We start from the raw sequence: 16,351 nt of genomic DNA, 5'->3' as shown, positions 1-16,351 counted from the left end.
CTCTCTGCTGCTCTGGATCCTGACGCTCACCAGAACCTGTTTCTGTCCAGACCTACTTCTTCCTTCTTCTGTCATCGTCTCAAACCGAACTGAAACGTGTGTCTCCCCTGAACCACGAGGCCAAGACGTCCAACCTCCATCTTTTAGTTTAGTTTAAATAAAGATTCATGTTGAATAAAATAAATCAGTCGGCGACGCTGCAGCTACGTCACGTCGCTCCTTCACCGCCCTGTCTTATCTAACAGGAGCTAAAATTAGCTGTTAGCTGAGCTTTTGAATGTGAAGAAACTGAGGCTCCACACCAGTTTGCTGCTGTGGTTGTTGTTGTGGTTGTTGTTGTGGTTGTTGCTGCTGTAGTTGCTGAGTCGACATCTCTGAGCGTCTCACTCGTCTTGTCTGATGTTGCTGTTGTTGTTGCTTCTTGTTGTTGCTGTTGTTGTTGCTCCTGTTGCTGTGGATCTGAGTCGTTGTCTCGGAGCGTCAGACTCCTGCAGTCGTCTCTGGTTGTGAGTTTTCTTCTTCTTTAATTCATCCTGTGATTTAAAGAGGTCGTACTGATGAACTCTGAGCAGTTTCCATCTTTAAAAGAAGAAGAAGTGTCAGAGCCACAGGAGCTCCGATTGGCTCAGATGTCTTTGTTCAATGGGTAATTAAGACAGGTTAACAGGTTAACATCTAACAGGTTAACATCTTAATGGTTTACAGGTTAACATGTTACAGGTTAACAGGTTACATGTTACAGGTTAACATCTTAACAGGTTAACATCTTAACAGGTTAATATCTTACAGGTTAACATCTTAACAGGTTAACATGTTACAGGTTAACAGGTTACAGGTTAACAGGTTACATGTTACAGGTTAACATCTTAACAGGTTAATATCTTACAGGTTAACATCTTAACAGGTTAATATCTTACAGGTTAACATCTTGCAGGTTAACATCTTACAGGTTACAAGTTAACAGGTTACAAGTTAACATCTTACAGGTTAACATCTTAACAGGTTAATATCTTACAGGTTACAAGTTAACAGGTTACAAGTTAACATCTTACAGGTTAACATCTTAACAGGTTAATATCTTACAGGTTACAAGTTAACAGGTTAACAGGTTAACATCTAACAGGTTAACATCTTAATGGTTTACAGGTTAACAGGTTACAGGTTAACAGGTTACATGTTACAGGTTAACATCTTACAGGTTAATATCTTACAGGTTACAAGTTAACAGGTTACAAGTTAACATCTTACAGGTTAACATCTTAACAGGTTAATATCTTACAGGTTACAAGTTAACAGGTTACAGGTTAACATCTAACAGGTTAACATCTTACAGGTTAATATCTTACAGGTTACAAGTTAACAGGTTACAAGTTAACATCTTACAGGTTAACATCTTAACAGGTTAATATCTTACAGGTTACAAGTTAACAGGTTACAGGTTAACATCTAACAGGTTAACATCTTAACAGGTTAATATCTTACAGGTTACAAGTTAACATCTTACAGGTTAACATCTTAACAGGTTAATATCTTACAGGTTACAAGTTAACATCTTACAGGTTAACATCTTAACAGGTTAATATCTTACAGGTTACAAGTTAACATCTTACAGGTTAACATCTTAACAGGTTAATATCTTACAGGTTACAAGTTAACATCTTACAGGTTAACATCTTAACAGGTTAATATCTTACAGGTTACAAGTTAACAGGTTACAGGTTAACATCTAACAGGTTAACATCTTAATGGTTTACAGGTTAACATGTTACAGGTTAACAGGTTACAGGTTAACATCTTACAGGTTACAAGTTAACAGGTTACAGGTTAACATGTTACAGGTTAACAGGTTACATGTTACAGGTTAACATCTTAACAGGTTTAATATCTTACAGGTTAACATCTTAATGGTTTACAGGTTAACATGTTACAGGTTAACAGGTTACATGTTACAGGTTAACATCTTAACAGGTTAATATCTTACAGGTTAACATCTTAACAGGTTAATATCTTACAGGTTAACATCTTGCAGGTTAACATCTTACAGGTTACAAGTTAACAGGTTACAAGTTAACATCTTACAGGTTAACATCTTAACAGGTTAATATCTTACAGGTTACAAGTTAACATCTTACAGGTTAACATCTTAACAGGTTAACATCTTAACAGGTTAATATCTTACAGGTTACAAGTTAACAGGTTACAAGTTAACATCTTACAGGTTAACATCTTGCAGGTTAACAGGTTAACATCTTACAGGTTAATGGTTTAAGTAAAATGTTTAATTTAAATAAATATGAGAAACAAGTCATTAAAGTTAAACCTCTTCCTCTTCTACTTCTTCTCCTCCTTCAGTAGTTTTATCTTCAAGCACCTTGTTAAGAAGCACGTGAACAAGAAGTGATTCAAACTCATGTGCATGTAAATGTCTTTAATTATTAACTATTAAACTGAAATTATGTCGACAAACTTATTTTACTCACGACAACGAGAGCAAACAGTTTTTAAACCTTCACGCGGGTCAGAGAGTTTTTCTCTGTGATGATGTTCCTGGTGTTTTCAGTGTAAACATGTCGGAGACGGAGTCTGAGTCTCTGCAGCGGCAGTTTGTCTCCGAGGTCTTTGTCTTTGTGAGACGTCGAGCGGAGGATAGAGACAAATGGTCTTTCCCTCAGCAGCTGGTTCCCTCTCAGCCCCTGCTGCTCATTCACTGCTGTGTGTGTGTGTGTGTGTGTGTGTGTGTGTGTGTGTGTGTGTGTGTGTGTGTGTGTGTGAGGAAGTGCTTCTTCGTCAGGGACAGACAATGGACTCGCTCAGCCAGCTAAACAGAAAGAGGTCAATTATGAAAAAGGCCAAACAAAAGCGAGATGTGTGAATGTTGCGCTGATTGGTCTTTGTTCAGGAAACTGCTTCAGACTCCAGCTCCACGCCGCACTCTGATTGGACGTCTGCAAATCTCAACCACTGCTGATGTTGTAGCTTTGTGTGAAAAACACAAACTTCAAACTGAGTGAAAATCCTCATGGACTCATTTTAAACCAGAATGTGGGAGGAGTCCAGTGCTTCGTTTACATTCTCCTTCGAGGCCGCCGTCCCACAATGCCCTGCTTCCTCTTAATGCATTATTGAGTCTCCCAGTGGCGTCCTTAGTAGGGGGAGAGGTCCCGCCCACAAAGGAAGTAGGACTCTGACTTCAAAGATCTTCTGAAAAATTGATCAGGTTTGTAGCTGAAGTAGATTCAGGTTAATAACATGAAACCAGAACAACCTGGTTCATGTACCTGAAGGAGAAGATGGTGGGAATTATACTTTATATTATATTTAATAAGTAAAGTGTAGAATTCCTCTCGTGCTGTTTTTACAAATGATTTCTACTTTAAATGCGTTAATTGTTTCTTTAATTTAATTTTTTATTTAGAATGAAATGGGAAGTTTTTAGCAGCTTCTCACATGTGAGCGTTTGCTGTTGTTCTGTCATAGAAACTAAATGATATATTCTAATTAAACTGAATACATATATAATAATGAGATGAATATTTCACAACATGAAAAATTACTTTTAAAGTTATTTAAAGTGACAGAGAGTTGGATGGAGGGAGGGATGGATGGATGGAGGGATGGATGAAGGGATGGATGAAGGAATGGAGGGATGCATGGAGGGATGCATGGAGGGATGGATGGAGGGATGGATGGATGGATGCATGGAGGGATGCATGGAGGGATGGATGGAGGGATGGATGGATGGATGCATGGATGAAGGGATGGATGGATGGAGGGATGGATGAAGGAATGGAGGGATGCATAGAGGGATGGATGAAGGAATGGAGGGATGCATGGAGGGATGCATGGATGGAGGGATGGATGAAGGAATGGAGGGATGCATGGAGGGATGCATGGATGGAGGGATGGATGAAGGAATGGAGGGATGCATGGAGGGATGCATGGATGGAGGGATGGATGCATAGAGGGATGGATGAAGGAATGGAGGGATGCATGGAGGGATGCATGGATGGAGGGATGGATGAAGGAATGGAGGGATGCATGGAGGGATGGAGGGATGGATGGAGGGATGGATGCATGGATAGAGGGATGGATGGAGGGATGGATGGAGGGATGCATGGATGGAGGGATGGATGAAGGAATGGATGGATGGATGGAGGGATGGATGCATGGATGAAGGGAGGGATGGATGGATGGAGGGATGGATGGATGGAGGGATGGATGCATGGATGAAGGGATGGATGCATGGATGAAGGGATGGATGCATGGATGGAGGGATGGATGCATGGATAGAGGGATGGAGGGATGATGGATGGATAGAGGGATGGAGGGATGGATGGATGGATGCATGGATAGAGGAATGGATGGAGGGATGGATGCATGGATGAAGGGAGGGATGGATGGATGGAGGGATGGATGCATGGATGAAGGGAGGGATGGATGGATGGATGGATGGAGGGATGGATGAAGGAATGGATGGAGGGATGGATGGATGGAGGGATGGATGCATGGATGAAGGGAGGGATGGATGGATGGATGGAGGGATGGATGAAGGAATGGATGGAGGGATGCATGGAGGCATATCGGCGGCGTCTCGGGATCACGCCTCTCCTAAGCCGTGATGAGCTGTCAGGTCAACGCCTCTGTGCGTCTAATCCGGCCGTCCCTCTCAAATCTGATCTCCTCCTCAGATCTGCAGCTCGAGGCGTCGCTGCTTTAAGACTGATAATATGTTTCTGGTTTGTGGGGAATATAATCTTTGAAAATCCTTTAATCAAAGCAGCAGCGACACAAACAGCGTCTTGGAAAACGGCCGAGCGAAGAGTCAACTCGGCAAAATGCCAGCGAGTCTGTCTCCTGCTGCTCGGATGTGACGTCTCAGGAGAAATGTCTCGAAGTTTACTTTATGTGGAAGAAATGAGCACTGTCATCAGGAAGTTCACTTCCTTTACAAACAGGACGTTGTGTGTGTGTGGCAGGAAGTGATCTCATGATGCTGATGATCCTTTGGTCTGAGTGACGTCAGCGTCTGTGACTCAGACTCAAACATCAGCTGAGCTCATCTTCATCTTGACTTTAAGGATCAGAATAAATCATCTAATGAGAACAGAAGTCGTCGCAGTTTATGAAAAAGCTTTTTTACTGCCTTGTAAAATAAATCCAATAATCTTTGAAGTTTAAAGACTGAGTGAAGGATCATGAGCAGCAGGATTCATCCTCTGAGGATCATGAATGTTGTTGAATCTCCGGATGTTAGACTCTGTCATCTTATTTAGTTTCTATAGAAGCGTAGAGTTAGAGGTGAAGTCTCCTCTCTGATCACCGGCCGCTCGGTGGAGTTTCAGTCAGACGCCGTGGAGCTGCGGCGGTGAGGCTTTGAAGTGAGGCGTGTTTTCTTACTGGCGGTCGTGGATGAGCCTCTAGGGAGGCTCTCAGCCTTCATCCAGGCCCCTCCCACCGCCAGCCGCCGCTCGCCAGCGTCCCCGATCGGCTTCAAAGTTCAGGACGTTTCTGAGCTTTGAAGTGAGCGACAGTCACAGAGAAGCAGTCGAACAGACGACACTGATATCCAGGTCTGGTATTTCCACTCGCTGCCCGCAGGTTCGTCAGGAGGCGAGCGCTGAACTAACAATGGCGCCGTGTTCTGCTGAACACACACGTCTGTGAAAGAGAAAAGGATCTGCTCAGTGTCTGCAGGCGGAAACGTAACCACGTCTTAAAAACTGGTTTCTGATGTTGAACAGGGCGCTGAGAGGTTTCAGATTTATACAGAACAAGAACAACTTCATATACTGTATATACATTATTATTCTGTATATACAGTGTGTACAAATACCTTAAATGTACCTTTGTACCTTTTAAATCCTCATATTCTTCCTCGTGACTTCAGAACGTTGATTCTCTGAGTCTTGTAATGAAGAAGCAGGAACAGTGAACATTAACATTTAGAGCAGATCAGTGTGAACAGAAACATACAGAACATACAGAGTGGAACATACATGTAGGACTATGAATACACAACATGGAACATAGAACCTGGAGCTTGGTACATAGAACACAGAATATAGAACGTAGTACATTGCAGTCGGGGGTTATCTAATGTTCTTGGAGAGAACCCAGGAGAAGGACGCCTGGAACCTGTTTGATGTTTTTATTCTCTGAGAAAAGAATCCTCTTAGTTTCATGGATTAAAATGTGAGAAGGTTTCATTTGAGTTTCTGGTTGTCTGAGCTGTTTTCTGTGTTCACGACGACAGGAGAACCAGACGCTTTCCACTTCAGGAAAACACAACGGAACCTTTTCATCCTCGTCCCGGTGTTCACTCATTACTGCTCCACTTCTCCGCTAAGACGTTAAGTCAAGAAGTGAGAGAGACGTGTGTGTGTGTCTGTGTGTGTCTGTGTGTGTGTGTGTCTGTGTGTGTGTGTGTGTGTGTGCGTGCGTGTGTGAGTCACGCACCTAAAAATATCGTCCATATTCCTCTCGCTGCCGGTTACACTGACCCGTGAGTCACTGCTCCAGCTGGAAACGTTAGGAAGCAGCCGCCGTTTGGGGGTGATGATGTTTGTCGGGGGGGTCACGTCACTGTGGCGTTCAGACGCTGAGCAACTTCCACAGGCCTGATACAAAATGGTCGCTTTCTGTTAGCCATGTTTGATTGAAGCTGAAACAGCAGGAGACTTCCTCATCACGTCTGACACGCCCCCTAGAGGCTCATCTATGGTCAACGCTCAATACGGAAACAGAGCAGTACCACTGGAAACCATGGGGGGGCAGTGTAGCTCAAGTGAGACGACCATAAGACACAAGGAAGAATCTTCACAATCGGCTGAACTTTTTGTGGACGAGTTCGAACACCGTTTTTTAACGTGACCAGTTCTTCTCTACGCTATTTTTGTTGTTGTAAAAAACTCTTGACCCTGTGCTGCCCTCTAGTGGATGTGAACGTACAGGACACACGTGGGCTGTGCGATTACATCATTTGAAAGTGACGCATCACTTTTCGTACATAAAGGCAGGTCGTATATATCCTATAGGAGCTGGAAGTGTTTGACCAATCAGAGCAGACTGGGCTCTATCAGGCGGGGGGGGGGGGGTCTTAAAGAGACAGAGTGTTTGAGACAGGGGCTGAACAGAGGAGCTGCAGCGATGGACGTTCTGAGGAACCTGATGTTTTCTGAACCTTCGAGCATGAAAACCTTGTACAGTCACGTTTAATGAGCATTGACTTGTTCTGACGATGGAGACGATGGATCTGACTTCTGGTTCTTGTCAGTGTTCGATGCGGTGGAAGAGTTTGGTTCAGAGTTTTGATCCTGGTCATGTTGATTATCTGCCGGTGATATCCTGGTGAACGTGTGTTGGTTCCTCCTCCTTGCTCCTCGTCTCGGCTGCAGCCAGGAGATGGCACGGTTCGTTTGCAGTCTCCTCTCAAGTAGGGAGCTATTAATATCTGTCGTTCTCTTGAACGCGTGAGTCTGTAAATAAACTGCTGCTTCTGGGAACTGTACGAGAAACAAACGTGCACACGCAGCAACATGACAGTTTATTGCCGTGTTAGTGGCTCATGATCGTGATTAAAGCTGAGAAGGGATTTCCTGCTTTGAGCTGAGACTCAGGCCGTCACCTTCTCCTCTGACGAGACGGTTTTCTGACACGTTTCCTCGGCTGCAGGGCGCCATCGACAACACTTTATTTTATCATGCGGTCGCAGTCCCTGGATAAAAAGGGAATTAAGAGCAGGAGTAACAGGCTCAGGGCCGTCAGAGCGGCGGATCATCACGCCTCATGTACAAAAGTGCAGCCAAGTTGCCTGGTAACTGACGTGGAGCGGAAGTGGTTGACTTAAGAATCATGATTTAACAAAAGCAACAGGAGTCAAGGCCTCAGAAACGTCCCTGAACGCAGCGGCGTGCTGTGTCGCCTTCAGGATCACAGGCTCCTGCTGGGAAAATTCACTAATCTGTGAGGAGTCTTTCATCAGGTGTAAATCTGATGAAAGACTCAGAGACGGGAGCGGTTACATCCTTTTGATTTGAAAACATCTTTGAACGCGTTGATATTCTACATTCAGTTAGTATTTTCAGTTTGTATCAAGACAAAAGCATATTCTGATTTCATGATTTATTGACAGTTTGGTTTTTAGATATTCAGGTTTTCTCTGATTCACTTAAATGTTGAATTCAGGTTTAAGTTTGTTTATTATCAGGCCTGGATTTATTTATCCTGGTTTAAAATATAACTGTCATTTATTAGGTTTAATTTACAAATGTAAATCAGGGATAAACTTGTTGTATTCGTCACTACTTTCTGTTGAGATGTGACACCAGCAGCTCAGACTCAGAGGTGACGAGGGTTTACAGCCGCAGACGATCGGACGGAGTCACATCAGAAGAAAGTGGAGGTGGTTTGACTGTTGGACGTTTCATATCTGACGTTCAGGGTCAGACAGAAGAAAAGGGAGTAAAGCACCAAGGCCTGAGAGATGCTCAAGAGTCTCCATGGCAACAAGGCCTGTGAGGTTTATGGATGTTGTAGTTTTTACAGCAAGAACCAGACCAAACTAGTTTTTTATGAGTTTCCTCAGGTTTGGACCAAAGTTTGTGTCACACGATCAAACGGTCGGTTCTGTGAGACGAGCGTCTTCACACACGGACACTTCAGTGAATCTTGATGCTACAACACAGATGTTTTATATCAGGGGTTCACCCATGTGGCTCGAGGCCCCTCGAGGCCCCTCGAGGAGCCACGAGGTGAATCTCCGGGGCGACGGCTGCCTTGTGTTTCTGTTCCTCTAAGTCAGTGGGTCCCAGACGAGGGGGGGGGAGCCACCGAGGGGCTGGGACTGAGATGTTTTCCATGAATCTAATCAAATGAACAGACAATTAGGAGTAGTGTATTTGAGACGTTATAAAGTAAATCTAATTTTTAAACAAAACCAACACCACAGGGATACGGGGGGGTTGCAAGACGATGGAAACAACACTGCTCTTCTCCAGAGGTCGTCTCAGCTCTTCCTGATAAAATCTTGATTTCTGCTCATGAAGCCTTTTCCTCTCCGGCTCTAACCCCCCCCCCCCCTCATCCAGACGGCTGTGACTCGTCCTCTTTGCCCTCTCTCTCTCTCTCTCTCTCTCTCTCTCTCTCTCTCTCTCTCTCTGACTTACACTGTGTTTACATGGCGTCCGTCAGGGACGCCGGCTGCTCCGTGAGCACGTGTGTGGAAATCTAAACGCCGTGCGGAGAAACTAACATACGACCAGTTTTATTTTAGAGGCTACGTCTGTAAATGTATTCAAATTAATTTCCCATTATTGCTTTGCTTATCTGAGGCGGCGAGACGTAAACAAAGATGAGGACAAACGCTGAAAAGCAATTAAAAATAAATGGAGTCTGGACAGAAGAGCCGCAGAGAAGCAGATAGAGGCAGAAACAGTCGGAGCTGCTGCCGCTGGTTGATGTTTGTAGTTCTGTCTTAAAGGAAGAGTTCACCACATGATGAGCTTTTATTACGTCTGAGGAATCGATCACCAGTTACTTCAGTTGTATTGGATTCTGCTGCAACACTGTTTTCCCCTGAAACTCCAGAAGTGCCGCCCCCCCCCCCCCTATCATAGTGGTGAGGAGACAATGAGTGGAATTTCCTTCCTGTCCCTTTGAAGCTGCGGCGGACGTCTTTTCAGGCGCCGTCCTGCGGCATCATCGCAGTAAATGGTCAAGTTAACCCAGTTACTTGGAGCAAGCTGACGCGGCGCCGCGGCCTACGGGCGCTGTTACTTCTGAGGCCTGAGCATCTGTATTGTCTGTCCACAGCTTCTGGTCATGAGTGTGTGTGAGTGTGTGTGTGTGTGTGTGTGTGTGTGTGTGTGTGTGTGTGTGTGTGTGTGTGTGTGTGTGTGTGCGCGCGCACATTAGTCAACGGTCAGCTGAATCCCGGGAAGCAGAGTGATTACTGTGCGGCTTTGCTTAATGAAAAATAATGACTCGGCCGCCGCAGAGTCTTTTCCTTCTGTTTGTTCTCGTCGGTACCTGAGCTCCATGTCAAAGAGCCACTTCATAAATGAAAGAAAAGCTCAGCACAGTTTGTTCTGCCCTTCGCAGGAGAGCCAACAATGGTTCTCAAACGAAGGCCAGTTTCCGTAGCAACACGCCAAATATAACAAGGCTTGTGCTCGCATTATAAATAAAGACACACGGGTGCAGACGAGCGGCGCAGCAGAGGGCGTGAGGACGGAAGGCCTCGTCTCATTCAGACATGGAGCCGCAGAGTGACCAGCGGACTCTCCTGTGACAGTAAATCACTGGTTTATTCATCCCAGATTATGGGATGTCAGTTCGTTGTTCTTTATTCAACCTGCAGAAACTCTGTTTATTTCTCCGTCTGCCGCTCTGCAACATTTCGTCTTCACTAATTGGAGATTTGACCTTTTGACGTCTTTTTCTGTCTCGGTGTTAAGTCAAATAAACGTTTCGGTTCTGGCTGAAATCAGAAACTGCCGCTGAGCCGCGTGCGGCCGAGGAGACGTTTCCTGTGTGAACACGGTTTGAAGGGTTCAGGCTCCAAACAAGAGAATCTGTGGCACAAAGAAAAGAGACAGACGAGTGTTCACAGTGGAAATTGGAACCTGTGGAACATGATTTACTGGAACATTACACTGAACTGATCAAAGCCTGAAGAATTATTCTTATTATACAAGTGAACGTGGGGAACAAAGAGCTGATTTTACTGAGAAATCTTCTCCCGCAGAGAAAAGACGAGACTCAGACTGAACGTGTACATTTATATATATTTATATATGTGGACTTTGATAGAATATTCACCTCGAAACTTTCAAAGCTGCCGATTCCAGGAACTGTTTGTTTTTCGCTGAAGTATTTTTGTTGTTCCTGTCGAGAGCAGACGAACCTTTCGGGTTCATCACCTGGGAATCAAAGAGCCGGTGGTTGTCGAGTGTCTTCCAGGCAGAGGCGCTCTGCAGAGGAGATAAAGAGTTTCTGAAAGATGGAAATGTAACGCAGGGAAAAACACAGAGAGACGAGGAAATCACTCCTTCCTGTGAAGTTAGATTGTGGAGGACGAGTGTGTGAGGCTGAGAAAACAAGGACAGTTTGTCAATGAAGAGTTTGATATGAGGATCACAGACGTAGCTGCTGCTGCTCATGAATCTCATCAACTGTAAACCCATTATAATCTGGACTGTACTCAGGCCACAGCGAGTAGAGTGAATGTCTGCAGCTGCTGGATGTATATTAATAATCCTGGTGTCTATATAAAGGAATAGATGCTACTGGGTCAGAGGAAATAAAGAGTCTGGAGGGATTTGAGATGTTAACCTGTAAAATATATAATGACCCAACTCTTCGAGATTCAGCCTGAAACTTCCAATATTTGCATTATTGATCAATCAGTCGATGCCTCTTGATCTATTGTCTCATCTATGAAATGTGAGTTTTAATTCACCGCAGACGTCTTGTTTTATTTAACCAGGATTCAAAGGTCTGAGATGCAGAGGATGAACCGATATGAAGCTGGAACCAGAGAATGTTTAATACTCTTCAAATATTAGATAAACCTAATGAATCATTGGTTTTCTAAACTGTGGAAAATGTCCAACAAGTCGTCTGCACGTGATACAAATCATCATATTTGAGACGGATTCTGTTGCTTTATTTGATTTAACAACTGATCTGTTTATGACGAATCTAATTTAAGACCCTGTGCAATGATAAAAGTCTAAAATCAGATGAGGAGACACGATGAACAGAGTCAGTGAGAAGAGGCGGCAGCATCCGAGGTGTTTCCTCGGGCAGCGGGTTTCCCTCTGACGCTCGTCTGTCCAGGTCGATTCTGTGTCTGGACATAAACAACGTCCGTCTTACATGTGAAGCAGCAGCAGAGACAATCTCATTTACCTGCGTCTAATGAAAAGCCAGTTGGTTGGAGGAAGTGATGGAGTGAGACGCTGTCGGTTCAGAGTAGAAACAACAGACTGAGTCGTCTGCAGCTGCCGGAGGTGAAGTCAGAGGCCGCCGCTCGGCGGCGTCCGACAGGAGGAGCACGGCGAGCAGAGCCCGACCCGTTAGAGGAAAACACACGTTTAATACAACAACACAGGATTTCTCTCTTTTTGAATGTTTCTATTGGTCGTTAACCAACAAGAACAACATGTTGGATGAGTGCTGCAAAAAGTGATTGTTCACAACGTGGCAACCTTCAAGTTTTTTCTTATTTATGTCTTAAAAACTGATCTGTGAAACTAAGATAAATATTTATTAGCTTTGTGATAAAGCTATTAGTTATTTGTAATGTGTGGAGTTCCCCAAGGCTCCATCCTTGGCCTCCTTTATGTTTGTTATTATTGTAATATTTATGTGTAGAGCTGCAACAATTAATTAATTAATTGATCCACTTGATCCAATGAATTACCTCCATTTTTTCCTCATACACCTCATTCCTCACTAAATATGGTTGCTTTAATATAACTAGATGTTTAAATACATGAATTATAATTTGTTACTATTGTCTGACATTGTAGACGATACAAATTTAATATTACTTGAGGAAGTAACTTCAGGGAGCTTTGGATAATGAAAACAATTGTTATTTGCAGCCCTGTTTACATTTCTCTGTAACAAATCATTTGTTCAAAATAACTTATAACAAATGTGTACAGCTCTGCTACATTATTTATTAACCATTAAACCCATTAGGGTCATAAAACCCTCAGTAAACGGTCTGTTATTAGGAAACAGCTGCTGTCGGAGAATCCTGCTGCTGAAGAGAAAAATGTATTTTCTGTAAAAAGTGACGAGCAGCTGGTGAATGGAGCTTCCAGGAGCTTCCTTTAATTAACATGTAGAAACAGTATCCACAGGCGTCCTCCACGAGGCTGCTACACTCTAAGTGGCTCCTTCTCCTGCTGGAGCTGTGGAGATGTGAGGGCCACACCTCTAATTGAACACTGGCATGTCGGAGCATGTTTCAGCCGCCGTCACCGAGGGGACCAGACTCCTCCTCCTCCTCGCTGGGCCTCCACCTCGGCCTCATCGCCTCCTGACGCCTCCTGACGCCTCCTGACGCCTCCTTTTGCTCCGGACAGTCAGACGGTCCGGACCCCGTAAAACTAGTTTACCTGCTGAAACATTATTTCTGGATATTCGTTATCCTCAGAAGCTGAATCTGAAGGATTGTATGACCTTCTGCACTTTTCTGTAGTTTAATCATCAAGACACGATTTCATCCTGACTTAAATTTAGTCATGAATTTGTTGTTGATGGTTTAGATTCAGGTTCTTTGTCATGGTTCCCTGAAGATGTATCTTTAATATTTTTGTGATCTCTGTAGTTGCCATCATTTGGATACATTTTTTAAAACTTTATCTTTTCCATATTAGAAAATAAAAATTTAAAGTTCAGATTGCCCAAACATATTCATGCTCCCCAGAGGAAGCCCTCTTTCTATTGTTGCTCTTCTGTTGCCGTCCTCAAATCAAAACACATCCATGACATATTAATCTTTCTGTAGATATTCTCAGTTCCCAGAGGACGAACCTTCTATTTTGAACACGGGATCATCCTCTGTACGAAAATGAGACTGAATTGCAGAAGTTAATCACTGACTATTGACGTGAAATTTAGCTGAGTATACTCGTGCTCCTGAGGGGATACACATTGTTCTTTAACCTTTTAATCCTATTTAATTCAACCTTTGACCTTTGGTTGTCATTCCTTGGAAACCAAACTATCTTCTTGTTTGTCAAGATCTTGTATTTTTCTGCTCGGGCCAGCGCAGCATTGGGAGGCAGTGATGGTCTGCTGCTGGTCTGCTGCTGGGCCGGTGCTGGTCGGCTACTGGGCCGGTGCTGGGCCGGTGCTGGTCTGCTGCTGGGCCGGTGCTGGTCTGCTGCTGGTCGGCTGCTGGGCCGGTGCTGGGCCGGTGCTGGTCGTTTCCCATGAGTCTCCACGGCTGCAGGTTCTGAGAGTTGAGCCGGTCACAGGAAAACAAACAGCAGCAGAAATCCTCCTCTGTGCTGAAGCTGAGGAGGAAACAGACGGAGGCTGTTTGTGGGTTTTGAACAGATGCTCAGGATGTAAATATTCAGTGGGGGGGGGGTAACATTTGTTTTCATTTTGCAGCGTTCAGGTGCTGGAGGGGGGGGCGGAGTTGTGTTGTGTTGTTTGTGTTGTCAGATCTGATTCTGACGTACGAGCTCGGGTCTGGTTGTTGGCACGGAGGCTGCTTTACAATCTTTATCTCAACTTTTCTACTTTTACTAAACTCTGCAGAACGTTTTGCACACACACGCACACACACACACACACACACACACACACACACACACACACACACACACACACACACACACACACACACACCCTGCACTGCTGCTGTCGGCGTCGCAGAGGTCACTCTCTTCACTTATTGGCTGCTGACGAATCAAGTTACACCAAACTGAAAACTAGAAAATCCTCTGCAGCGACAGACACACACAAACAAACACAAAAACACACACACACACACAGATGTAACAGCCAATCGTCGACATAGTAAACTGTCAGATTCAGTGTCGACGACGTAAAACATTTGCAGGAAGGTAATATCTCTCTCTCTCTCCCTTGCCCCATTTATATATATATATATATATATATATATATATATAAATATAATATCTCTCTCTCTCTCTCTCTCTCTCTCTGACGTAACGCCGTTGAACGCCCGGCGTGATTTGGAAACTATCAGCTCTGAGCTTATAAATTTCCCCAGTGTGAAAAGCAATGCATACAGAATGAATCCGCTTGTTTATCTGCCCAACCATCCACACACACAGAGACACACACACACACACACACACACAGAGACACACACACAGAGAGACACAAACAGACACACACACACACACTCTTCCTGTCCTGCTGGAGGGAATAAAGAAATGAAGGCGGTGGAGTTTTTCCTCTCCAGACGTTTGAACACATATGTGTTAAATCACAGGTGACAGATAAACACACGTCTTCTTCTGCAGCGTGGCAGTGTCTCCTGAGGTTTCACTGTTCAAGGTGCATGCTGGGTAAAGAGGAGGAGTCACCGCAGTGTGAAGTAGATCCGACTGAAGGATTAAAGAGAAGTGAGGTTAAGTGAGGCTCTACACAATTCAGTTCATTCAATGTTCACATGAAGCTGATTCTGAATTGAAAAGGTGGTTTGGACTTGTTTATTGTGTAGTAGAAGTTTGGTTGTTAGTTCATCGACTGACGATCAGATCAGTTTTCATCTGTTTCTGGGAAACAAACTTGGTTGTAAATCATTTTGCAGGTTTCTACATGTAAACAGTTGAAGATGTTGAAGCTCTGTGACTCGTCAGTTGTGTAACTGATGTGTTGTTGTTGTTTAAACCGGATCAACGTGTGATTTGACTCCTGTTCTCTTGTTGCTCTTCCACAGAACCAGACGTTGTGTAAAGGCCTGAATGAGCTTCAGAACGGACAGGTAAGAGACACACTGGATCTGTTTCATCTGTGCACAAACACACAAACACACAAACACACCAGCGTCACACATAACAGAGCTGAATGGGTCACAAACCTGCCTCTTCACACACAATCCTCACATGAAGCTTCGTCTAAAAACACAACATCTGTCAAATCAGACGTTAAGGTTCTGAATCTGAGAGTTGATGTGAGTTGTTGATTCAGTTGAAAGCCGCAGGTTTCAGGCTGTGAGCTGGTGTGTGTGACGTCTTCATCTTCTACGTGTTTGCCTCCTCTTCTTCATCCTGAGATATCTGTGTTCTTTCACGTCCGTCACGTGTTAGAAACCTCATCAACACGTCCACTCGCTCTCTGGGAAGCTTCCAGCTGTAGAGGTTTGTTGCTGCAGGTAAAGTCTGAAGAGTGGAAACGTTTCCTGTGGTTTCATCCAGAGAAGAAGAGACAACATCTGTCCATCACACATGTTCAATCACATGTTCAATCACATGTTATTATGGTGTGGTAGCTGCTGTGTTTTCTGCAGCTACAACACACACACACACACACACACACACACACACACTCACACTCACACACACACTCTCACACACACACACACACACACAGGTTGTTGTTGTGTGTAATTGAGGCTGAAGTTTGTAGCTGGACTCTCGTCTGTTTGAAAGCTGTTGCTTGTTATTTGAATGGTTTTACTCCCGTGAAGCAGACGGGCTGATTGAAGCTGCGTCTGAAGACTCACTTCTCTGTGTCGTCGTGTGGATGTGAACTCAGATTAACGCCAGAGAAACACAAGTTGTTTAGACTCACTGAGTCGTCCTGCAGCACCTTCGCCTGTTTCCTCCCGGAGACGTAATTAGACTGAAGACGA

The 16,351-nt window shown here is 44.2% G+C and overlaps 1 protein-coding gene across 5 annotated transcripts in view; it reads left to right on the top strand.

Moving 5' to 3' along the window:
- phf21b (PHD finger protein 21B) overlaps positions 1 to 16,351 on the top strand; it is a 53,238-nt gene that overhangs the window by 9,415 nt on the left and 27,472 nt on the right. For all 5 annotated transcript variants that reach the window (XM_034578623.1, XM_034578622.1, XM_034578621.1 and 2 more), the window contains exon 2: positions 15,437 to 15,481. In XM_034578623.1, the coding sequence (XP_034434514.1) occupies positions 15,437 to 15,481 (45 nt within the window). The remainder of the gene's footprint in view (positions 1 to 15,436; positions 15,482 to 16,351) is intronic.

The sequence above is a fragment of the Hippoglossus hippoglossus genome, chromosome 23, assembly GCF_009819705.1.
Source record: "Hippoglossus hippoglossus isolate fHipHip1 chromosome 23, fHipHip1.pri, whole genome shotgun sequence".
NCBI lineage: Eukaryota > Metazoa > Chordata > Actinopteri > Pleuronectiformes > Pleuronectidae > Hippoglossus > Hippoglossus hippoglossus.
This window is presented reverse-complemented; position numbering and strand designations above follow the sequence as displayed.